The sequence below is a fragment of the Megascapheus bottae genome, chromosome 17, assembly GCF_031878675.1.
Source record: "Megascapheus bottae isolate mThoBot1 chromosome 17, mThoBot2.hap1, whole genome shotgun sequence".
In the NCBI taxonomy this organism is placed as follows: Eukaryota; Metazoa; Chordata; class Mammalia; order Rodentia; family Geomyidae; genus Megascapheus; species Megascapheus bottae.
Window position 1 is genome coordinate 28,716,208 of NC_143525.1, and position 26,046 is coordinate 28,742,253.

The window sequence follows — 26,046 nt, forward strand, 5'->3', positions numbered from 1 at the left end:
AAGAGACCAAGGCAAATGAGGTTTCCTGAAGCTAAAGCCTCATTAGCTCTCTGAAACCAGACTGTACACAAAAGGAAATGGCATGTTTGCCTGATTAGGTAGTGGAATGTCCTTTCGGTTTTTCCCTTTGGGATAAGGAAGAATTTTCAGCACCCTGGTCTTGCTTGAAAATTCTTTCTTCAAGATTGATGCTGGAGAGGGCTGGGAATGTGGCTTCGTGGTAGAGCTCTTGCTTTGCAACTTTGTATGCATGAAGCCCTGGGTTTGATTCCTCAGTACTACATAAATAGAAAAAGCCAAACATGGCATTGTAGCTCAAGTGGTAGAGTGCTAGCCTTGAGTAAAAAGAAGCCCAGGGATGGCACCCAGGGCCAGAGTTCGAGCCCCAGGACTGGCAAAACTAACTTAATAAATAAAAGACTGATGCTGGAGGACCTCACTCCCTTCTTTTGAGGAAGCCCTTTTATTCTGGTTCCCTCAAGCAGTGTCGCCCTCTTTCTGCCCTCCCATATCTCAGCCCCTCCTTTACTGCTTGGTACAGAATAAGCCAGTCATGTTGGTGACAGGCAGAGATCCGCTCCAAGTACTTGCTCTAACACTAGTTCCAGGAGCACTGTGGGTGAGAAGGGACCTCTAGTGGTCATCAGAAAGGTCACACCATGGCTACCTTCTCAGACCTATGTGCTAACTATAGTTGATGGAAAGAGGAAACTGGGGAAACAAAGACCTCCCAACCTAGTCTCCAGCTTGCGATCAGTGCAGAGTCAGACAGTTTAGGAAAAAAGGTCAAAAGATTTGGGGAGCCCTTTACCTTTGGGTTACTGTCAGGTTTGGTTTTGTCCTTTCTTAATGCTAAAGAGGAAAGCCCTGACCCCCTACATGCTAAGCAGGCTTCAAGGCTATATATACCTTTAGGTCTTTTGGTTTGTTATGTATCTGCAATTTAACACTTTCCTTTTTTTTTTTTTTTGTAGGTTATAGGGCTTGAACTCAAGCCCTGGGAGCTGTCCCTGAGCTCTTTTGCTCAAGGCTAGAGAACTATGAGTTTGAGCTACAGTTTCATTTCCTGTATTTGAGTAGTTAATTGGAGGTAGGAGTCTCATGACTTTCCTGCCCTGGGTGCCTTTGAACCTCAATCCTCAGATCTCAGCCTCCTGAGCAGCTAGAACTACAGGTGTGAGCCACTGGCACCCAGTTGTTTCCTCTATTTTTATTTGTTAAATCTGGTAGTCCTAGTGGACTGTGGGTGGTTCTCAGGTTCTCCAATTCAGACAAGCCAAAGAAGATGACTGGGTTGGATGGACCAGTTCTACTCAAAGCCCTCTGTCTGCAGACTTTCCAGTAGCAGGAGCACATGGCATAACAGCACATGTTTCACAAGCTCATATTCTATCCCCCTTTGCAGTAGCACCCCTCTGTCAAACAGTTGTGTGTATTTATACCCTGACTAGACAAAAGTGGCATTTGGCTAAGTCTGGCTACTCAAGACTGTGCCTGCATGCCAAATCTCAAGGTTACAGGAGTATGTTAAACCAGCTGAATCATGTAGAGTCCTTGGGAATGTAGGCCCAAAGCCCTTCCAAAGTTATGGTGAGAAAGCCTGATTTACTCTTTGCCTAGACAGTAGCAATTCTAATACTTTTATGATTGTTTTTTCCTATGGTTGTTCTAGGGTTTATTTGATTTGGAGTTTTGTTTGTTTATTGTTTGGTGGGATGGTTGGGTCGTCAAAATGGCCTGAGAATCTGGGGGCTTGTTAAAGCTGAGATTCCTGAGTCCCATCAGAGATAATGAAAGACAGGTTCTGAGAGACACACTCAGGTGATTTGTGTGGTGTGTGTGTGTGTGTGTGTGTGCGCGCGCGCATGCACATGTGCATGCGCACATACATGTGAATGTTGTGTGTGGGTGAAGTGATTTCTTCATTTCTGAGCTCTACCCTCAGCCCTCTGTAATCCTTACACTCATATTAATCAGGACGCCATGACAGCTAGTCCTAGATTCCCTTTTCTGGTCATTTTTCAAAAGTGACTGGGCCTGAGAAATGTGGAACAGATGGGTCTCTCTATTTCTGGAATTTTCAGACTCCAGGCTGTTCCTCCTCTCCCACTCTGGGCCTGAACTACTTGTGAAAGCTGTGGAGAATTGAACTCTTGTCTGGTTTATGTAGTGCTGGGGATGGAAGCAGCATCTTGTGCATGCCAGGTAAGTGCTCTACCCTGAGCTACATCCCAAGCTCTGAATTCAATTAGTATTCCAACTAGCCCAAAGACTTAGGCTTAATGGTTAATTACTAGGCTTAACTACTTTCAAAAAAAAGAAAGATTAGTCTTTCCCCACTCGGTTGGTTATGGGAAAGAAGAGCATTCTAGGGATTGCTATCACCTTGGATAGTCATATCACTTCCCTGACTCTCCAGAAGGGGCGCCATGCTCTCATTTTTCCTACTGGAATCCTTCCCCAGCACCCAAGTGTGCTCTCAGGGCTTCTGACCATCGCCATTAATGTTGTACTGTAGAATTGAAGGCCTGAGAAGATCAGAAGCCTTGTTTCACACATCTCAGTATCTCCCACGACATCCACTTAATGTTATGGGGATTAAGGAGCACCATTCATCTTGCAGACAACTTAGAATTGTAGAATTATTTTAACAGTTTTCCACAGGTGGGCAGTCCAGTGACCTGAGAACCTATCCCTAGTTCAAGACAAAGCCACCATATTGTCTTGGATGGATTTAGTACTCCTGATAATTAGAATACTTGGCACATAGTAGATACTCAACAAATATCTGCTAAATACATTTCCTCAACAGTTTTTTTTTAAACTCGATCCCTATCTGAACTTAGTAAATGTTAATTCATGTTTCTTATGTTTACTTTATTTCATTCTTTTGTGATACTGGAAATCAAATGCACAGACTGCTAACCACACTATACCACTGTGCGAGATCCGCAGCACTATTTTTGCTGAAGCATTTGATAATTATAGTCCTCATAAGGTATAACCTCCATATATTTTTGGAAGATTTCTCCTGAAAATTAGGGGAATTCTTCTAATGAATGTCAATACCATGATCGCACCTATGAATAATTAACCATTATTCCTAATGTAGTCTAATACTCTGTTGTAAAAGTTGTTGCTGGGAATTTACCCATATTCCCTTGACCTACATAGAGGTTCCCTGTACATATTTCCCATAGAGCAGGGGACATTTTGCTATTCAGGAGGCTGAGATCTAAGGATCATGATTCAAAACCCGCCCTGGAGGAAAGTCCATGAGACTCATCTCTAATTAACCACCAGGGAGCTAGAAGTGGAGCTGTGGTTCAAATGGCAGAGTGCTGGCCTTGAGCACAAGAATCCAGGGACAGAACCCAGGCCCAGAGTTCAAGCCAAAACTGGCACAAAAAGAAAAAAAGAAAAAATCCAGTGGAGCAATAAAATGAGAAAGTGCAAAGTTCGGAGTTAAATCCTCAGTGCTGGAAAGGGGAAACAGAAGGAAAAAAAGAAAGAGAGAAAGAAAGGAAGGAAGGAAAGAAGTCCACAAATAGTTGTCAAGGAAGAAGCTTGCATTTCAGACAATAGGAGCTTCACTTACTGGTGATCCTTACTTGAACAATACTACAAAGAAGGTTGTGATTATTCATTATGCTTTGTCCAACCTACAATAATAATAATAGCTGCTGCTTAGTAGCTTTATATGAGCCTCTTCACTCAATCTCACAGCAACTATGGGGGGAGGATATCATGATTCTTATTGTACTGATACAACAGGAATAAGCTCAAATGTGTTAAATAACTTTTTCAAGTCACACAACTGGTATGAAACAGATCTCTGAGATGCTTAACCAATGTGTTCAAATGTCTGGCTAGGCTTAGGGATATAGCTCTGTGATAGATTTCTTGCCAAAGTTCCCATGCCATTCCATGTATGGAATATGATTAATAGTCTTCTATTTGTTGTATAAATTGGAAGAACTACTTCGCAGATAAAATTTGTACAGATAATAGTAACAAACAAATATACATATATTAATCAATAAATGAAGTTACTTCCTGTTGCTAATTCTTGAAAGTTTAATGCAATGATTCTCCAGTGAGATCCTAAGGGAACTGACAATGTCTTCTACTGTGCCACATGAGGACAAGAGCACAGTGGACAAGTACTTCTTTTGCAGCACTCAGTTGTATAGAATCTTTCAGTGTTTTGACTATTGTGAAAGTCAAATCTCTGTTCAGACTTTTCCCATCACAATCCCTAAGTTATCAGATTGTCAAAGCACAGTCATCTCATTTGAGTAGGAGGGTGTTTGGTAAGATGTGCAACAGCTTTTTTCACACAAGTTCTGGCTTCCTTGAAACAATACACTCCTGTTAGTAATATCCGGCCCCACCTAGTAACCTGAGTACAGAGAAAAACTTAGATCTTCAGAAGATGTCTTTTCCAATTACTGTCTTCTCCAAGAATCCATAAAGTGAAATAGACTTTGAACCCAATTTATCTTATTTATTTGACCCTACTGTCATAAAGTGTTCAAATTCAAGCATTATAAAGGAGAGTTAACAGAGAAAGAATTCCAGGCATCAGAGCAGTCAAGGAAGTCAGCTTTTCGCAGTCCAGCAGGTAAGTGGCCAGCCTTTCTTGGACAGAATTAGAGAGTTGAGTGAAGGAAATTCTTGTGAAAGATTAGGAGTCTTGGTATATGAGGGAATGAGAAGATGTCTGCAGGATGGAGGAGGTCTTCCAAGAAGCCTACACTCCCAGTCTTTATTGAGTCCCTACCTACAGCCGGAAGTGCTGAAGCTCACTATTATTCATTAAAGACCAAATTCTAAAAATCATCTCTGGTAGAACCAAGTGAAACATCCTGGGCAGAAATAGAAAACTGTAAAGAGTCCATGTGAGTGCTAATTGCATCTTATTAAAGAATTGATTTAGGTCTGCTAGCCAAAACAGGTGAGCCTGGCAGGAGTGAGACTAATTCCTGTCAGGACAGGTTGGTACAGGGGAGGAGGCCGAAAGTAGTCACCCCTAAACTCTAACTCTAGACAGCTAATATTCAATATTAGGTTGCTAAAGTCAATGGAATGGTAGTAACTAGAGGGATTATTGGCAGCTTTTTTTTTTTTTTGCCAGTCCTTGGGCTGGAACTTAGGGTCTGAGCACTGTCCTTGGGTTTTCTCAAGGTTAGTGCTCTACCACTTGAGCCACAGGACCACTTCCAGCTTTTTCTGTGTATGTGGAACTGAGAACTCAAACCCAGGGCTTTGTGCATGCCAGGTAAGCACTCTACTACTAGGATAACTCCTGGCCCTAATGGCAGCTTTTAAAGAAAAAAATTACTCATCTAGGCAAGAAGACAGGAGCGTTGCCTTGTGAGTCCTGGTATGAGCCTTTTTTGGGGGGAGGGGATAGGGCTTGAACTCAGGGCCTAGGCACTAACCCTGAGCTTCTTTTGCTCAAGGCTAGCACTTTACCACTTGAGCCACAAAGCCACTTCGATTTTTTTCTGTGTATGTGGAACTGAGTAATTGAACTCAGGGCTTCATGCATGTGAGGCAAGCACTCTACTACTGAGTCACATTCCCAGTTTGAATCTTGACCCTGATATTTACTGTCTTTGGGATCTTGGGCAAGATATAGCATCTCTGTAAACCTTTAAAAATTTCCTTGAGAAAAAAGAGAGGGAGGGAGAGAGAGAGAGAAAATGAGATAAGGAGGGAGGAAGGAAGGAAGGAAGAAGGGATGAAACAAAGAAAGAGAGAGGGAGAGAAAAGGAGGGAGGGAAGGAAGGAAGGAAAGAAAGGAAGGAAGAAAAGAAAGAAAGAATGGAAAAGAATAAGGTTGAAGTGCTAACTGGATGCACAGTGATAGTTTGATATTTCCAGAAATACCATAGTAAAGTTTTTTTTTATCAAAAATTATTTTCAGCTGGGCACCAGTAGCTCACACTTATAATCCTAGCTGCTTGAGGGGCTGATATCTGAGGATCACAGTTCAAAGCGAGCCCAGGTAGAAAAGTTCATGAGATGTCCATCTCCAATAAACTACTCAGAAGTGGCGTTGTGAGTACTAGCCTTGAGCAAAAGAAGTTCAAGGACAGCGTCCAGGCCCAGAGTTCAAAACCCAGGCCCAGGAAAAAAAAAGTGACATTCTATTTCTCTAGGGAAGAGTGGTTTTATTTTCCCACAGCTATATCTTTTTTTTTTTTTTTTTTTTTTTTTGTGGGTCATGGGGCTTGAACTCAGCCTGGGCATTGTTCCTGAGCTCTTCAGCTCAAGGCTAGCCAAGCCCTACTTCACATTTTCTAAAGGTTAATTGGATCAGAGTCTGTGGTCCTCTTGTGCCCTAGCTGGCTTTGAACCTTGATCCTCAGATCTCAGCCTCCTGAGTAGCTAGGATTACAGGCGTGAGTCACTATACCTGGCTTTTTTTGTGTGTGTCAGTTATGGGGCTTGAACTCTAGACCTGGGCGTTGTCCCTGAGCTCCAGGCTAGCACTCTACTCCTGAACCACAATTCCACTTGTAGTTTTCTGGGTGGTTAATTAAAAATAAGAGTCTCACAGTCTTTTGTGCCCGGGTTGGCTTTGAACTATGATCCTCAGATCTCATCCTCCTGAGTAGCTAGGATTATAAAGGTGAGCCAACGGCACCTGGTTAATGCTAGTATTTTTTTTTAAGATAAGAAAAAGAAGAATGCAAGGAAATGGGCATTAACATGTAGGACAGGCAGGCTTGAGCTGCAGAGCTTAGGGACAGTGTCCAGCAAGGCTCAGGGTTCAAATCTCATGACTGAATCCCTTCCCCCACCCCCCAAAAATACTAGCATTACTAAAAGTACTTTGAACTTAATCAGAACAGAGCTGTTTAATTTGAAACTAGAGGTAGAACCGTTATAGCTAAAGTGACTCATCTGAGACTTTTAAAAATGCCTAATAGACAGGAAGAAAGTCCATAAACTCATTGAAGACCAAAGTACAGATCCAACTGCATTCTTCTCTCCCCTAGCTCCATCACCCTTGGATCCTTTAAGGATGTCTTGGAAGAGTGGCAATCTACCGCAAATGTGCAGGCTTCTACTCTCAGTGATCTTATTTTTACCGTGTGCAGTGACAAGTAAGTTAACTTTATTATTGTCGGTTTGTCTATTTACAACCAGGTCAGCCAGACAGATCTGTGAGACTCTTATCTCCAATTAACCAGGGAAAAGCTAAAGTGGAGCTATGGCTCAAGTTGTAGAGTACTAGCATTGAAGAAGGAGAGGTGGGGAAGGAGAGAGCGAGGGAGGGAGAGAGGAGGGAGATTGAGACTGAGAGAGAGTATACCCTGGTCCTGAGTATAAGTCCCAGTACTGACACACAAAAAGAAAAGATCAGCTTGTAACCTTAGCTACTCAGGAGGCTGAGATCTGAGGATCAAAGTTCAAAGCCAGCTTGAGCAGAAAAGTCAATGAAACTCTTACCTCCAGTTAACTACTTAGAAAAAGTCAGGCCAGACACCAGTGGCTCACGTCTATAATCCTGGCTACTCAGGAGGCTGAGAGCTGAGGATTGAGGTTCAAAGCCAGCCTGGGCATGAAAGTCCTTGAGACTTTTATCTACAATTAACCACCAGAAAACCAGAAATGGTGCTGTGGCTCAAGTTGTAGTAGAACAGTAGCCTTGAATTGAAGAGCTTAGTGACAGTGTCCAGGCCCAGAGTTTAAGCTCTACCAAAAAAAAGAAAAACAAAAAGCCAGAAGTAGTGCTGTGGCTCGAGTTGTAGAGTGCTAGCTAGCCTCAAGTAAAAGAAGTTCAGAGACAGAGACAGTGCCAGGACTGGCACATAGAAAAGAAAAGGTCAGTGGACATTGAACACCTTGTTACATTTCAATTTGGCTCCACAAATTAGTATGGCTCAAAGTATAGGAGTCAGGTAACATAATGGAGAATTCAGTGGGAAAAAAAATGTTGTCTTTTGGTTCTGGTAGTTCAAGACAAGATGAATGTTTCTATCATCTCCAATGCCACCGCTAGAATTTTCCTTTTCTTTTCTTTCTGTGTCTTTTGTTGTTATTGTTGTTGTTGATTCTGGGGCTTGAAGTCAGCATCTAGGTGCTGACCCTGAGCTTTTTCCCTAGAGGCTAGCACTCTTCCACTTTAACCACAAGCACCACCTCTAGTTTTCGGGTGGTTCAATGGAAATGAGTCTCACAGACTTTTCTGCTTGGGCTGGCTTTAAACTGAGATCATATCTTAGCTTCCTGATTTACTAGATTCAGGGGTGAGCCACCAGTACCTGGCAGATTTTTTCCTATATTAGGATGCATTTTATACTAATCGTACCCCCAAATAGCACCCCTTACAGCAAAATAGTAATTGCACTTCTCCCCTCTTCCTCCTCACTCCCAGATTTTAAAAGCATTAATAATATAGTCATGGTAAAATAAATTAGGCAAGGCACTGGGGAGTTGTAGCTTATAGTAGAGTACATGCTTACTTAGCATGTGCAGGACCCTAGGTTAAATCCTTAGCTCATTTTTTTTTTTAATGAGGCAGTATATAAAAGAATAAAGAAGAGCAAAAAACATGTCTCAGTAGTACAGCAGTTGCCTGAAATGGAGCAGCCCTGGATTCCCAGCACAATACACACACACACACACACACACACACACACACACACACACACACACGCACGCACGCACACACACACGTGCACGCCCGCATGCGCGCACACACACACATGCATGTACACATTCACGCATACACAAAAACCCCCTGCTCCAAATCTCATCATTCACAGAAAACTACATAACATTTTAGATATGCAGTCTTCCAAATTCTTATCAAAATAGTAAGGAAGTCCGTTTTCTTTACCAACAACCAAAGTTTTTTTAAGAAAGACAAGTGAAAGTTAAGCGATTAGCTCAGTGGTAGAGTCTTTGCCTACCATGCATGAGACTCTGGATTCCATCTTAACACCAAAACAGAAAAAGGAAAAAAAAAAAAACACCAAGTTAACAGAATATACTGATGAATATTGTCTGAGAGAAGCAGGTGTGTGGCAATGAATGTTTTAACTTTTGTTACTTCTGAACTAGGAAAATAAAAAAGAAAATTCAGCAGAGGAATTTCTAAAAACTGAAGCAGAAAAAAAATTTCCTGCTCTCTATCATGATTTGTGGCCTCACCAAAACTTGTCTATCCCACAATCCATATTTATTTAAGCATCTTTTAATTTCCCTTCACTGCCAAAGCAGTACTAAAACATTAGAAATGCACCATAAAATTCATCCATAATCTTGTCATTTAATCAGAAAAGGACTTTCAAATCAGATTTTGCCAAGATGCATCTTCAATTTTGGTATTTTTATAGTAATTATGAGAAATGCACTTTCTATTCTGCCTTTTTGCCTAATGCTATATTTTAGAATAATTTTCTACTCTGTCACTTGTGCTTCCTTTTTATTTTCTCATTACTACTCCATTGCTATCTTATTTCTAATCCCTTGAAAGAAATAAGTCTGATATTTCACAACTTTTGTCTCTATTTTTACCAATCCAAGTTAATATAGATAAGAATTTTTCCCCCAAGAACTTTTCTCCATAAACATATGCTATTATTGTTGTTGTTGTTGTATATTGTATATATTGTTTTACATAGAGTCATTCTGAGATTATTTTCAAGCTTCAGTAGTTCATTACAGCCTTTGCTTAACAACAGCAAGAACCTGAGTTAGATCCCAATCCCATAAAGCTTTCTATTGTCCAAGTTGTATCCATGTCAATCATTTAGGTATATGGCATCTTTTAAAAAGATCTCCAAGTGATTCTAATGGGCAATAAAATTGAGGGACCATCACTTTTTTTTTAAGTTAATACATGATGTGATTTTTGCCTTGTAAAATCATGTCTCATCGGGGCACTGGTAGCTCACACGTGTAATCCTAGCTACTCAAGAGACTGAGATCTGAGGATCCTGGTTCAAAGCCAGCTTGAGCAAGAAAATCCATGAGATTTTTATCTCGAAGTAACCACCAGAAAACCACCAAAAGTGGTTCTGTGGCTCAAGGTAGTAGAATGCTAGCTTTAGCTCTGAAGAGCTCAGGAGCAGTGTCCAGGCCCAGAGTTCAAGCCCCACAACTGACCAAAAAAACTCATGTCATGTTTTTTGTTTTTGGTTTTTTGCCAGTCCTGGGATTGGGCTCAGGGATTGAGCACTGTCCTTGGACTTTCTCAAGGCTAGAGCTCTACCACTTGAGCCTCAGCACCACTTCCGGCTTTTTGCTATGCAGGTGGAGTACCGAGGAATTGAACCCTGGTCTTCGTGCATGCTAGGCAAGCACTCTACCACTAGGCCAAACTCTCGGCCCCTCATGTCATGTTTTTTGTAATTAGGTTTTGTTTGAATGTTTTGTTTTGGTATCTGTACTGCAGGCCTAGGTGTTGAATCACAGCTCGACTTCTGGCTTTTGTGTGGCTAATTGGAGATAAGCGTTAGACTTGCCTTTCTGGGTTAGCTTTGAGTCTCCATCCTCAGATCTCAGCAGCCTGAGTAGCTAGGATTGATTACAGTGTGAGTAGCTGACAGTGCCCAGCTAGCTTGACTATTTTTAACGGTTGAGAATACATTTTGTTACACTGATGTAACAGAGTTCATTTTTAACCAATCCCCTATTGATGGGCATCTAATAGTTTCACCCTCTCCCCTCAGGTTCCATTCTGACAGTGAATGGTAAAGCAGAGAACTCTATTCTGGACACTCAACGTGGAGTCCAAGCATCTCTGGAATGTGCTGTTCGAAATCACACCGGGGATGAAGAATTGATCTGGTACCGAGAAAATGGGAAAGTAGATTTGAAACCTGAAAACAAAATCAACACCAGCTCTGTCTGTGTCTCTCCCATCAGTGAAAAGGACCATGGAGTCCACTTTACGTGCAAGCTGCAGCGGGATCAGACCATATCTGTCTCGGTGGTGCTGAATGTCACTTGTGAGTGAGGGGAAAAGAAAAGCCAGTGTGCCATATCTGTACCACAGGTAGTAGTGGTTGATTTTGACTAATTGCCCAATGTATGTTTCCACACTGAAGCAAGAGAGAACCTAGTTCCCTCACACCCTTGTAAGCACTGAGTAACTGCTGGCCCCATTACAATTGTGTTTTTTTCTTTCCTTTCCTTTCCCTTCCTTTTCTTTTCCTTTCCTTTCCTCTCCTCTCCTCCCCCCACCCCCTCCTGTGCAGGTACTGGAACGTGAACTCAGGGCACCGTTACTTTCCCTTAGCTCTTTTCCACTCAACACTGGTGCTGTACAATCTGAGCCACAGCTCCACTTCTGTCTTTTTGCTCCTTAATTGGAGATAGAAGTTTCATGGGCTTCCTTGTCCAGGCTGGCTTCTAACTTCAATCCTCAGATCTCAGCCTCCTGAGTAGTTAGAAATATAGGCATGAGCCACTGGCATCCAGCTTATGCGCTCTCTCTCTCTCTCTCTCTCTCTCTCTCTCTCTCTCTCTCTCTCTCTCTCTCTCTCCTTTCCTTATAGTCTAGCACTTTTCCTTCTAGATGTTAACCTTGGAGAAAGAGACATGTGCAAAGGTATTGAATGTGGCAGTGTTTAACATTTTTTGGGAGGTGGCAGCCCTGGGCTTGAGCTCAGGGCCTGAGCACTGTCCTTGGACTTTCTCAAGGCTAGCACTCTACCACTTGAGCCTCAGCACCACTTCCGGCTTTTTTTGCTATGTATGTGGTACTAGGCAAGCACTCTACCACTAGGCCAAACTCCCGGCCCCATGTTTAACATTTTTTTAATGAAAATAATGGAATGCCTGTCAAACTAAGAGTCATGTTTCATACTGGGAATACTCGAAAAGCAGTGAGTTAAATCTTTGTGAATCAGTGGGGATGGATCTCAGAAACATGCAAGTTATCAGGATAACAAGATTATTCTTTTTTTTTTTTTTTGCCAGTCCTGGGCTGGAGCTCATGGCCTGAGCACTGTCCTTGGACTTTCTCAAGGCTAGAGCTCTACCACTTGAGCCTCAGCACCACTTCTGGCTTTTTTCTACGTATGTGGTACCGAGAATCAAACCCAGGTCTTCATGCATGCTAGGCAAGCACTCAACCACTACGCCAAACTCCCGGCCGATAACAAGATCTTTCATGTAAGCTTTTCCTATGCTCCTGAAATGATTCATTATTTTTCCTACATATAGAGAAGTCTTTTTAAGAATCTGAATTTTCCTGAGTTCATAGCAGTGGGTTCCTCTGAGGAATTAGGGTAAAAATCAAAGAGAATCTTGGCTTTATATGAACTCACGGATTTCCTTAAAAGAATATTCATGTACAGCTGATGTGATTAAACATTAATTTTAAATAGTTAAGTTAAAAGGAACAAGCCTGGGAGTAAGGTACATGCTTATAATCTCTGCACTCTGGAATGTAGAGGCAGAAGCATTATGGAGACCAGACTGGACTACCCACAGATACCTTGTCTTAAGAAAACCAAGGACATGGCCTGGGAGTTTGGCCTAGTGCTTAAAGTGCTTGCCTAGCATGCATGAAGACCCTGGTTCGATTCCTTGGTACCACATACTTAGAAAAAAGCTGGAAGTGGTGCTGAGGCTCAAGTGGTAGAGCTCTAGCCTTGAGAAAGTCCAAGGACAGTGCTCAGGCCCTGAGCTCAAGCCCAAGACTGGCAAAAAAAATAAAAAGAAAACCAAGGACAAAAAGGAGTGTGGGGGTGTAAGGAGGGGGAGGAGCAAACGAATAGGATCTGCCCACAAATTAAACTGTTGGGCTTGGCAATGGTGTTCTGGATTCCAGCAGCTTCTTCCATATTTTAGTAGAATAAAACCTTGTTGGGTATGGATACAGAATTCAAGCTCATTCCAAAGAGCAACAAAATGTCATTTTTTTCTGAGAAAGTTATTAATAGCACAGCCTACTCAGGGTCTAATTATTCAGCGTTCAGATTATACAAGCTCCTTCTTTTCCTCCTTTTCTACATCTACCTCCTTCCTACTGCCCACTCTTCATCCATTTTGATAATCTTCAGCACCTTTGCCAGAAAATGCAAGGGGCATACACAAGAAGAGAAAGTCAGGGAAGCCATTTCTCCTCTTAGATGTAAGTAAGCCATGGTGGAGGGTGAGAAATTCAATTACTTGGTGAATATCTGTTGGGAAGCAGAGGCAAGAGGATTAAGAGTTTGAGGACAACCTGGGCCCCCATAGAGAAACCTTGTCATGAAAAACAAAGAATTGGTTTAATATTATGTAAATCTACAACTGCTCTTAGGATAGAGGGAGTAGAGTTACTTGAACACATGATAAGAGGGACTCACCAAATATCTATAGATGCAATGCCTTCTGGAAAGAGGGCATTATTTCTAGATCACTAGGGAAAGGCAAATATGCATTGGCAAAAATATGGCCAGGGCCAGATGTGGTGGCTTACATCTGTAATCCTAGCTATTCAGGAGGCTGAGATCTGAAGATCAAGGTTCAAAGCCAGCCCGTGCACAAAAGGACCTGAGACTCTCATCTCCAATTAACCTCTAGAAAATGGGAAATGGAGCTTGGCTCAAGGGTAGGGTGGTAGCCTTGAGCTTTGAGCTGAAGACAGCACCCAGGCCAAATTCACAAAAATAACATATATATATATATATATATATATATATATCAGGGTAAATGTGGTTAGATAAAATGTAAAAGCAGGGGATGTAAGTAGTCTTTAAAACCACCACCATCTCAATAACAACAACAACAACAACAATAGTAATAATAATGCCAAGAGCATGGCCTAGTGGTAGAGTGCTTGCTTAGTATGCACGAAGCCCTGTGTTTGATTCCTTGGTACCACAGACACAGAAAAAGCCAAAAGTGGTGCTGTGGCTCAAGTGGTAGAAGACTAACCTTGAGAAAGCTCAAGGATAGTTCCCAGGCCCTGAGTTCAAGCCCCAGCATTGGCAATAAAACAAATGAACAATAATAATAATAAAATAGCAGCAACAACAGCAAGCACTGTAGGGTGTGTGTGTGTGTGTGTGTGTGTGTGTGTGTGTGTGTGTGTGTGTGTGCCAGTACTATGGACCTTGTGCTCCCACTCAGCTTTTTTGCTCAATTCTGGACCTCTGCCATTTGAGGCACACCTCCACTTCTGCCTTTTTTCTTTCCTTCCCAGCCCCCCCCCCATTAATTGCAGATAATAGTCTTATGAATTTTTCCACCTGGGCTGGCTTCAAAATGATTCTCACCTCTTAGCCTCATGAGTAGCTAGAATTATAGGTATGAGCCACTAGTTCCCAATTATAATAAATTCTTTACAGGAATTATGTTATTTAACCTTCACAGCCTCTCATGAGGTAGTTCTTATTAACTCATTTTTGTTGAGAGGAGAAAATTGAGGTTTAATAATGAATAAACAGTCTCAAAAGTCACAAGAAGTGGTATAGATGGATGTAGGGCTAACTGCTGTGTCTGCCTTCTTAGTATTCTATATCTCATCCTTGCTAGACAGGTGCCCAATCACATGAGTCATGCCTCCAGACTATCTTGTATTTTTTTATTGTATTTTGTTCTCAGGGTAACTTATAGAGGGGTTACAGTTACATTCATCAGGTAGTGGTATATCATTTCTTGAACATTGAAACCCCTTCTCATGTTTTTCTCCCACTTTCCTTCCCCCTATATTGTTTTATCTATCTGTAGCACAGGTCAGTTTGCTATTATAGTACTCAGAAAGGAAAGACCCCAGGCCTAAACTCTTGATTAGTGTTACAAATTGTCTACTTGGAACAGATTCATTATCGTATATTATATTCATAACCATATACTATTTTTATTTGTCCTCACTACATTAAAATTGCTGAGGTTTGGAATGGAATGTACAGTTGGAACAGTCCATTAGAATGTACAGATTTAGAAATGAATGTCCTCAAGTTCCTAACCCATTGCCAGGCACACACTAGTTACTCAATAAAATTTTTGTCTAAATGAGTGAATGACTGCATATGATAGACTACAGGAAGACCTTAAATGCTGACAGTGACCCACTGCTTGCCACCTAATCAAACCTAAATGCTTGACTCTTGCAGTTCCTCCTCTCCTGAGCGGAAACAACTTCCAAACAGTTCAGGAAGGCAATGATGTCAGGTTGGTTTGTGAGGTAAAATCGAATCCCCAGGCTCAAATGATGTGGTACAAAAACAATAGCATCCTGACTTTAGAGGACAACCATCATCAAATCCAACAGACAAGTGAGTCTTTCCAGCTGTCCATCACCAAAGTCAAGAAATCAGACAATGGAACCTACAATTGTGTTGCAAATTCACCCTTGAAAAAGGAGACCCTGGACTTTCACCTGGTTGTTGAAGGTAACTATCTTTTTAAGTGGTACCCAGTGCAAAATTTAGAAGAGAGGGGGGAGGGAAATGGGTACCAAAACATGTGAAAGGGTATCAATGTATGTGAATTAATGCACCTTCTATCTGGCAAATATCATATAACCCTTTTACTAATTACAATAAAAAAAATTCAGAAGAGAGGTCCAATAAATACATTTTAGTGACACCAAACGATGCTGACAATTATGACTAGAGCTAGAGAGTTCTTTGGGAAACCCAGGGAATTGTTTTGTTTGTTTGTTTGTTTTTGCCAGTCCTGGGGCTTGAACTCAGGGCCTGATCATTGTCCTTGGGCTTTTTTCTCAAGGCTAGAGCTCTACCACTTGAGCCACAGCACTTCTTCTGGCTTTTTTCTATGTATGTGGTACTGAGGAATTGAACCCAGGTCTTCGTTCAAGCACTCTTACCACTAGGCCAAACTCCTGGCTCCAAATCCAGTGAATTTTGCATTAAAAATTCTAGCTGGGGGCTGGGAAGGTGGCTTAGCATGCCTAGCATGAAACCTTGGGTCCCATTCCTCAAAAACAGAAAAAGCCGTAAGTGGTGCTATAGCTCAAATGGTAGAATGCTAGCCTTGAGCAAAAAGAAGCTTAGGGACAGTGCCCAGGCCCAGAGTTCAAGCCCTAGAATGGAAATTTAAAAATAAATAAATAAAAGAACTCTAGTTGGTTTTTTTTTTCTTTATTGAGATTCAGTAATTACATATATAATCGTTTTTACATTCGCACTTACATGGGTCATCGTTCTGAATTACAAAGCATATGATTCACAAAAATTATCAAGACCTCAAGTTTTGCATAGGAAAAAAAAAGTTGAACTCTTGAAACATTAATGATAGAATGATTTCTTCCTGATTTCCTCCCTCTCCTCGGTGCCCTGGAGTTGCTCAGTTCACTTTCATCATTGTCTAGAGCAACTGCTGAGGCCCACTGCTGTACGTTCCCTCCACTTTCCACTGACTGTACCCTTCTCCCTCCTTCCTTCAGATGTGCACGTGTTTGCACCATGTATGAGGTAGAGGATATAGTCATCTAAAAATGATAGGACAAATTAAAAAGAGATCTTTTGTTGCCTTACCTTTGGGGGTACTTTTCACTCTATGTATTATTTTATGTACATAAGAAGGGGTGCTTGAGTATTATAATTTGGTCTAGTTGGTTCATTTGGGGGAATTTTACCCATCCCATATAGAATATTGCCTTTAAAAAAAGATTCTTTCCTAGAATCAAGTGTAGAAAGCAATTCTGGTTGGTTTTTAGAGAGTATTTCCATGAATTTTCTAGGGCATCAAGGAATGTAGGAACTGACTTTTTGAGTTCACAGTCTAATAACAAACAAGAGAATTGAAGAGGGGGAATGAAACAAAACAAAACAGAAAAGAAAGGTAATGATAAAATATTTTTAAATGGACCTTTAAAGCCATACACCTACTTCTTAAAATCGAATTTACAAGCCAGGCAGTGGTGATTCATTCTTGTAATCCTGGCTACTAAGGAGTCTGAGATTTTGAGGATCATATTTCAAAACCAACTCTGGCAGATAATCTGAGACACTCTCATCTCCAGTGAATCTGCAAAAAGCAGCAAGTAGAACAGTGGTTCAAGTGGTAGAGAGCCAATCTTAACTGAAAAAGCCAGGGAACAATGCCCAGGCCCTGACTTCAGGCCTTGCCACTGATACATACCCACCTCCCTTACAAACAAACGAAAACAAACTTTTAAAAATCTAACTTAGAGGTTTATCTGAAAGGGGAGTGAGGAAAATGGTATGTATACTTTTTTTAAGCTCTTTCTTTTGGTTTTGTATTTCATCTACCAGATTTATCACCACTGCAATAATGGAGAACAAATGAAGCTGAGTAATTTTTTTCCCCCTTCCTCATCTTTCCTTGCTCAGACAAAAAGAGAAAGGAGAGGTACAGGTGTAGCAGCTGTGTGGAATTGTTTGCAGGCACTTCCTGGTCGAGGGCCAGTAGGCTCAAAGCAACCAAACAAGCTGAGACATCTCTGTTTTGTTAGAACATCATTCCCTTTTGGTCATTTGTCTCTCTGTATCCATTCATTGCCTTCCTGCCAGTCCCCAGGAAGTCAATGGAACTCCTGCCAGAAATGATGGACTGGAGTTACTACTGGATATCTTATTTCCTCCTGAAGTTGGCATGGAACAGGGGGTGGGGGTGGGGGTTGTACAGAGTAACTGATGAGGAGAAAGAACTGTTGATGGTTGAATGCCTGTCACTAAGACTACTGCTTGTCCTGCAGAGCAAGGACTATATGCCTAGGAGACAGTTGCTTTAAAAAGCAAACCCACAAATAACCTAAGTGCCTATAGGATAGAGGCAAGCTGAGGAAGGGAGGGTGTCGTGTGTGTGCACACATACGCACAGGCATGCATGTGTTGCACGCACACTCACACCCACACAGTATGAGGGCTTGAACGGTGTCCCTTAGATTATGTTTTTCTTTGCTCAAGGCTTGCACTCTACCACTTGAGCCACATGTCCAACTTCCAATTTGTTGCTGGTTCATTGGAATAAGAGCCCCGCAAACTTTCCTGCCTAGACAGGATTCAAATCGTGATCCTCAGATCTCCGCTTCCTGAGTAAACTAGAATTACAGACATAAGCTGCTGGTGCCTGGCTTTTTACTTCTCCCATGACCACCAAAGCAGATAGGATGGGTCTCATTGGGCTAGCCCATCTGCCTCTAAGGTCACATTTGAAGACTAGTGGGTTATATCATCCCTTTTGGCTAAGAAAAACTTGTAATTGCTCTATGGCACATTAAAACATATAAAGCATTCAGCTTGTGTGGCAATCCACAAATTGCCTTTCAGGTAGACAGAAACTTGGTTTGGATGGAGTTCTTCCAAATTGCCTTTTTTTTTTTCTTTCTGATTTCTCCTTGCTTTGTTATTTCCTTGGCTGTTGGCTGTCTTCAGAAAATAAGCTCTCTATTACTGGTGCTCAGGCTCACTGCCAAATCTTCTACGAGGCTCTCCAGCTTCTCGGTCCAGTGGGGTAGTGTCTAAATGAGTGCCATGAAAACCTAAAAATGACATCATGGAGATTTTCTGCTGTTTATTATTTAGCCCATGTGTTGGAATTATTTTACTGTAATGAACCTTGGGGGAGCAAATGCTAAGTGTGATTCAGACAACAGTACAAAAACACAGCAAGGAGAGAGGTACAGTGGCTGGATGTCACTGTCACTTGCATCAGGAAATCAGGATCCAAAGGGAGCCAGTGGGGCACACAGTTCACTTCAGTCCCTTCGGGAAAATGAAAGCTTTCACGTGTAGTTTTCTTCTATTCAGCTTTAAAAAAAAATCTATGACTACATTTTGATTTCTTTCCCCCAAGAACCTCATCTTTACTTCCTCTCTGTTTTGATGTATTTCCTTAGTATGCAAATGAAAATCCTTGGTGTGCCCCCTGAGCCAGCTCTTACAGAACCAGCATTTCCTGGAAGAAGGTCCATTTCACAAAGTTCCTCCAGAGGGTTGATTGGACCTATACCACTAAGAAAAAATATTTAGGACAAGGTAGAAGTCAAGAATGCTTTGAGAAGCCAGGCATTGGTGGTTCACACCTGTAATCCTAGCTACTCAGGAGGCTGAGATCTGAGGATCGCAGTTCAAAGCCAGCCCAGGCACAAAAGTCTGAGAGATGCTTATCTCCAATTAACCATTAGAAAATGGGAAGTGGTGCTGTGGCTCAAGTGGTAGAGTGCTAGCCTTCTGCTAAAGAGCTTGAGGACATAGCCCAGGCCCAGAGTTCAAGCCCCATGACTGACAAAAAGCCTTGTAATTTTTCTTAAGGGCATCATGCAGCAATCTTAAAAAAAAAATAACAAAAAAATCACCCTACTTTTCCACCTACCTGAGATGCTAAAACTGTAGAGGTAAATTATTCCTTTGCTCCTCAGGTGCCCCCTCTCTCTCTCTCTCTCTCTCTCTCTCTCTCTCTCTCTCTCTCTCTCTCTCTCTCTCTCTCTCTCTCTCTGTGTGTGTGTGTGTGTGTGTGTGTGTGTGTCCTCTCTGTCTGTCTCTCTGTCCAGTCGACTTTCCCCACCTTGTCTTCTGGTGCTCAAAACCTGCCTTCCTCTCTGGAATGCCACCTCATATGTTTTGGGCTTTTCTAAAAGCAAGAAAAACAACTGACATCAGCTTACTTCTACTCCCTGTGTGGCAAGAATTTTGGATGAAGGAAATGCAAAGTGGTTTGACTACTTGCTTTAGGGGAAATTAATTATATTTATGATAGTGTATTCTTTTTAAAAAGAAATGGATTCAAAACTTGCTTCTGCTGTCTACTAGTTTTGAGGTTTTAGATGATTAACTTAACCTCTCAAAGCCTCTGACTTCTCACCTAAATTAAGAGGATAATATGTACAAACTACAAAGTGTCATGGCTGGGCTCTACAAACTAGAGGCACATAAATCAGAAGCATATAAATATTTCTTATTTTTCCTGTATTTATATTTCCAACAGATAGAACAGTGCCCTTTCCAACAGAACCCGTTATTGCTGCCTGTGTGGTAGTCTTTCTGACAATGTGCTTCGCAGTACTTGCTAGAAGGGAAAAAATAATGAAGGTATGAGAGTATTTTTGAACTGAGATAAAAGGTCATCAAGGGCTGGAGATGTGTGGTGGGGTGTGTGATTTGCATACTTGAGGTCTTAGCATTGAATCCCAGTACCATGGTATGGGGGTGGGGGGGGGAGAGGAATAAGATAAACCAGGTACTGGTGTCTCACATCTATAATCCTAGTTTATAATCCTGGCTACTCTGGAAGTAGATATTGCATTTTGAGGCCAGTCTGCACAGAAGATGTTCATGAGACCCTATCTCAATAGTTGGCTGTGGTAATATGTGGGAGGCTGAGATCAGGAGGATCACAGTTCTAGGCCAGTTAGGTTAGAAAGAGGAGGAAGGAAAGAAGGAAAAAAGAAAGGAAAGAAGGAAGGAATTAAATATTGGACATGATAGTATACTACTAAGTCTATGAGACACTTATCTCCAGTAAACTACCAAAAAAAAAAAATCTGGAAGTAGAATGTGACTCGCTTAAATGGTAGAGTATAAGCCTTGAGCAAAAAAAAAAAAAAAAAAAGGCTCAGGGACAGCTCCCAGGCCCCCAAGTTCAGGCCACAGGACTGTCACCAAAAACAAGAAGGAAAGAAAGAAATAATATGGGAGGATCTTAGTCCAGGCCAGACCAGACAAAAGCCAAGATCCCATCTGAAAAAAAGAATGAAATGAAAAGGGTAAAAGATGGGGCCGGGAGTTTGGTCTAGTGGTAGAGTGCTTGCCTAGCATGCACGAAGACCCAGGTTCGATTCCTCGGTACCACGTACATAGAAAAAAAAAAGCTGGAAGTGGTGCTGAGGCTCAAGTGGTAGAGCTCTAGCCTTGAGAAAGTCCAAGGACAGTGCTCAGGCCCTGAACCCAAGCCCAGGACTGGCAAAAAAAAAAAAAAAAAAAAAAAAAAAAAAAAAAAAAAAGAGAAAAAAAAAAGAAAAGGGTAAAAGATGTGGCTCAAGTTGTAGAGCACTTGCCTAGCAGGTACAAACTCTGAGTTCAAACCCCAGTGGCACCAAATAATAAAATAAAACAAGATCAAATAAAGTTGTGGAATGGAGGAAAAGCTGTACATATATTATTAATGTAACTTTATAAATAACACATGTGCATATGGACAAGACCTGATGTTAGGAGTAGGAGATTTGGAATTGATTTTTCTGATTTTTGAATTTCTCCTGATGGGTGTGGGGCACTCAGCTGTTATGTAGCACTCAGGAAGCTGAGGCAAGAGGATCCTGAGTTTGAGGACAAACTGGCTACATAGAGAGACCCTGATTCCCCCCCCCCAAAAAAAAGAACCCAACTAAATATAATTTTATAAAAGTCCCTTTATTGTTGCTATGGTGCCTGTGGTATAATAAATAAACACACAGGAACATCTGCTCTGGATTCAAGTTTGCACACTCACCTCAAATACAACGCATAGCCCAGCTGGAGTGGATTGGGTTTGAGCTGCCCAGTGGTTCACCTCGTTGCTTCTTCTGACTCAGAGAACGTGCATGTACAGGTTAATACCATGCATTTGACTCTGCCAGTTAATTCACGCTGAAGAGGACAGACATGGCAAAAGGCCTCTGAGGAAAAGCCAACCTGCACTAGTCAGCAAGGGGCATTCTATCTGCAACACTTAATTGAGTGTTATTTAGGGCAACAATGTTTCCAGAGAAACAGTTCATTCCTCCCACTCCCAATTGCAATCCAATGAAGTTTTTTTCTACCAGAAAGAAAGGAAGAAGAACCGGAGGGAGGGAAGAGAAGAGAGAGAGAGAGAGAGAGAAAGAGAGAGAGAGAGAGGGGGGGGGAGGGAGGGAGGGAGGGAGGGAGCGAGTTCAATAAATATTGGGAAATGACATGACCCAGTGTAGAGGAAGGCTGTATTTCTAGAGCATCTAGTCTCCAAGCCATTGTTACTTTGTTACATTCAAAATGTTTCTCTATAGGGTCTTAGAAAAGCAAGCAAACTGATGGCTTTCCTTCTGTTTGCTTTCAGCTCTGCATAAAGGAGAAAGACCCTCACACAGACACAGCTTTGTAAGTGCTCTGGGCTGGGGCCTTTTTTCTCTCTCTCTCTCTTTCTTTCTTTCTTTCTTTCTTTCTTTCTTTCTTTCTTTCAGCAATGGGCAGTGGTGGTGATATCAGGCCATTACAAGCAAATTCCTCCAGAAAAGGGAGGGGCTGGAAGGTGATGGGGTTCAGAAGAGAACTGGAGGCAGAGGAAGGTAGGAGGGTTGCTTAGAACTGAGAACACCCAGTCTCTGAGCAAGTTTAGCCTGTGCTTGTGCAATTGCATTGGTTGCCACACAAAGCCAATTGAAAGGGCTTGCCCTGTGTGGGGGACGGTTACACTGCTGTCTACTCTTTCCCAAGGCCAGGCAGGCCCTTCTTCAACACTATCTTGTCTTTGGGACTTCCTTTTAGTCTGTTGTTCCAGCACATGTAAAATGGGCAGGGGTGACAAGAACAAAGGCAAGCTGTCAGAGAGGATGAATTTTGTTTTGATTGCTTCTTTCTTGCTTGCTATGATCATTGTTATAATTAATTTCTTGCTTCATTTCAGATGAGAAAGCTGGGATGTCAGCTAATCTAGGAAGAGTATGGGAGCAGGATGGCTTCAATTTATGTAGTCCCATCTGTATTTATTGCTATTATTGAATTCTTCCCCTCCCCCACCCCTGTCAAATTGTCAGAGCTTGTAAAGATGTGTTTCCTTAATCACAAAGCAATAGTTCTTATGACTCATTTGATATGCTTACAGAACCCTTTTACAGCAGAAGCTGTTTAGAACGAAAAGTAAGATTTTTTGTTGTCTTCTCCTGGAAGTATAGGTTAATTAATTGAAATTTGTTCCATATAGATTGGTAACCATTTGTTATTTGATTCTCCCCCAGCCACCACCTTCCCCAGAAAGAGGTTAACAAGGAAACATTCGGGTCTCATAAATCAGTGTGTTAAATAAATGAGCAAATGAATGAATGAATGAGAAACAACATCAAAAGGTCAATTTTTTAAGTTACCAGGGAAGCACATGAAAAACATCAATTATCACCTGCTTTCAGTGTCATTTGATTAAAAAAAATTCCTGAGAACTCAAGTAAAAAGGAGACAGTCTCAGAATATGAGACACTATTTAGTGGAATAAATTTGGTAGCACAAACATTTCAGTATGTCTTTATTTTTCTCAGCTTACCAGGATTGACATGGTCACAAAATCTGGGACTTTGAAGTGGTGGTGATTGTGTGAGGAGCAGGGGAAGGTGTCAGGGTGGATGCATGTGGCAGGTTCTGAACGAACTGGCATTCTGTGCCTCTTTTTGCATAGTCATTTGCATAGAGCTCTGTACTAATTATGACTCAGCCTATGTTCATTTCAGTTGCATCTTGATTATAATTTATCACACTTCAATTCTTTTTTTTACACTTCAATTCTTTTTTCATCATTTCCCCTATAAGAATCTGTATTTCTTTTCCATGTAGGATGAAGTGAAGAAAGGCAGTGATGATTAGAACCACCTTTGGTGGCTCTGAGGTCCTCCTCCTCCTCCTCCTCCTCCTCCTCCTCCTCTTCCTCCTCCTCCTCCTCTTTCTCCTCTTCCTCCTTCTTTGGTCTGTTATGGGGCTTGAACTCTCAGCCTGGTTGCTGCCCCTAAGCGCTTCAGCTCAAGGATAGTGCTCTACCACTTGAGTCACAGTACCACTTCCAGTTTTCTGGTGGTTAATTGGAGATAAGAGTCTCACGGACTTTTTTTGCCCAGGCTGGTTTTGAACTGAGAGCCTCAGATCTCAGCCTCCTGAGTAGCTAGGATTACAGGCCTGAGCCACCAGCATCCATCTGGCTCCACTTTTATTTTGAAAACAAAAACAAAACCAAACCTTCCCTCCTATCCTCTTCTTTTTCCCTTCCTTTCTCTTTATTCTCTCCTTCCCTTCTCATTATACTCTTCTATTTCTCCCTTCCTTTCTTTTTCAAGGCTAGTTACTTAGGGCCTTGCATGTTAGCTAGTCAAGCACCTTACCACTGAGCTTCCCCCAAAATGTGGTTCATCCAGCATTACAGCAGTTAAATGTATCACCTTGGGGAGGGGAAGATAACAAAGATATCACATGCACACACACATACACTGAAATAGAGCTGTTCACAGAGAAATAGAGCTGTTTTCAATCAAGTGGGGAAAAAAATCCCTTGCTGACATAGAAGCAAAAAAGAAAAATGAGCAGAATGTATGAAATCTCAACAGACTTGTTTCTAAAAAAGAATAGATGAATCCTCCTTTTAGTTTCTGCTTGCTTCCTTGGAAACTTCAGCCTGGAAAGGACAGAGGGAGAGACCTCTGAGGCTGGAGTTGATGGATTTCTCTATCTTCCTGGGGTCCATGTTTTATGGGGAAACCTCAAGATTTGATCTCTCATTCCAGATATCCTCAAAATACAGTCTAGACATTTGTATTTGTATAAGCTTGTACTTGAACTGAAAACAACAATCTTTTAAAAAGAAATATATATATATATATATAATTAGTATATTCTCCTCCCCCCCCTTCTTAACAGTGTCATCCTTTCCTTTGCTGAAAGCTACCATACCATCTTCAGTGCTGTAAGGAGGCTTTGTTTTATTCCCTATGTTAATGGGCCAAATCCAGGGCCTTGTGAGAGGTAGGCAAGCACTTTACCACTAAGCTACATACTTAACTCTGGAATCTTGGGGTTTTTGTTTTGTTTTGTTTTGAGATAAGATCTCGCTAGGTAGTCCAAACTGGCCTCAAACTGGAAGCTCCTCTGCCTCAGTCTCCTGAGTAGTAGGATTACAGATTGTACTCACACACCTGGACAAATAAGAAGACTGTGGGAAAAAAAATCTGAAAGCTCAAATGATTAGTAAAGCCTAGAGACTGTGAAGAAAAAATATCTCAGGCAGTGATAGGTCGGGACAGTTTAAAAGGGAAAAAAATTATAAATGAAAATGGACTTGAATTAGGAAACCAGAGTTCTAGATTTGGTTGTGTGGCCTAAGGGCAATCCTTTCCCCTCTCTTGGCCTTTGGGAAATGAGGGGGTTGGATTAAGAGTGCCTTAAAGCCCACGTTAACTTGACTATTCTGAGTCCCCAGAAAAGATTCCCACATAATTTAGCTAAATGGATCTGACAAGAAATACTGAAAATATAATACCTTTGCCCTATCTGGCAGAATTATGAATCAGCTTTGTTCTAGGACATAGAACAATCCCTGAGCATTACAGGTTATCAGTAAAGAGTTTCTTCACTCGCATAAAATACAGTGGCCTTGCACATTGACACAGACAAAGAACATCAAGTTGTTTTAACAGCACAATAATATCATAAAGGGCCACTGCTGTCTATTGGGGGGGTCTATATTAAAAACTATGTCCAAAAAACTCAAACCAACTGACTATTGTTAAAGTTTTTAGAGTGAACTTGTTTTAGAAAGACATGAAATTCTAGGATTCAAAAGATGGCCCTGTTAACCCTCCTTCCCTATATATTCAATGTTTTGTTTACTCACTGTGAGATCCCTGCGCTCCCAGTATTCATCCTTTGGGCTTAAGCTCAAGGCCTGAGCACTGTCCTTGGACTTTCTCAAGGCTAGAACTCCACCTCTTGAGCCTCAGCACCATTTCCGGCTTTTTTTTGTAAGTATGTGGTACCAAGGAACCGAACCCAGGTCTTCGTGCATGCTAGGCAAGCACTCTATCACTAGGCCAAACTCCAAGCCCAGGGTTTTTCATTTTTATTCTGTTTTTCTTAATCTTGGGACTTGAAGTTAGGACTTGGACACTGTCCCTGAGCTCTTTTTTGCTCAAGCTAATGCTCTACCACGTTGAGCCATAGCTCTACTTCCAGTTTGCTGTTAGTTAATTGGAGATAAGTCTCATGGACTTTCCTGCCCCAGCTGACTTTGAACTGGGATTCTCAGATCTTACTCCTGAGTGGCTAGGATTACAAGTATGAGCCACCAGCACTCAGCTTCATCCTTTTGGTTTTGATCTTAGGATAAATCTTAGGGGAAAAGTGCCAGAGCCAATGGTCCCCTTCTCATTCTTTACACTAATGACATATTATT

The 26,046-nt window shown here is 41.6% G+C and overlaps 1 protein-coding gene across 3 annotated transcripts; it reads left to right on the forward strand.

The window, feature by feature from the left end:
• The first annotated feature begins 997 nt into the window (after positions 1–997).
• On the forward strand, positions 998–23,115 carry Tmigd1 (transmembrane and immunoglobulin domain containing 1). Of its 3 annotated transcripts, XM_090351656.1 has the most exons (8): positions 1,000–1,090; positions 2,085–2,205; positions 7,011–7,118; positions 10,695–10,973; positions 15,075–15,353; positions 19,876–19,979; positions 21,961–22,001; positions 22,528–23,115. In XM_090351656.1, exons 2-8 carry the CDS (start codon positions 2,199–2,201, stop codon positions 22,529–22,531), a joined length of 822 nt encoding a protein of 273 aa, XP_090207782.1. In that variant the 5' UTR covers positions 1,000–1,090; positions 2,085–2,198; the 3' UTR covers positions 22,532–23,115. The 3 variants fall into 3 exon arrangements, with proteins under 3 accessions (XP_090207783.1, XP_090207782.1, XP_090207784.1); XM_090351657.1 differs by lacking the exon at positions 22,528–23,115 and having other exon boundaries at positions 998–1,090; positions 21,961–22,005; XM_090351658.1 differs by lacking the exons at positions 1,000–1,090; positions 2,085–2,205 and having other exon boundaries at positions 6,957–7,118.
• The last annotated feature ends 2,931 nt before the right edge of the window (positions 23,116–26,046 follow it).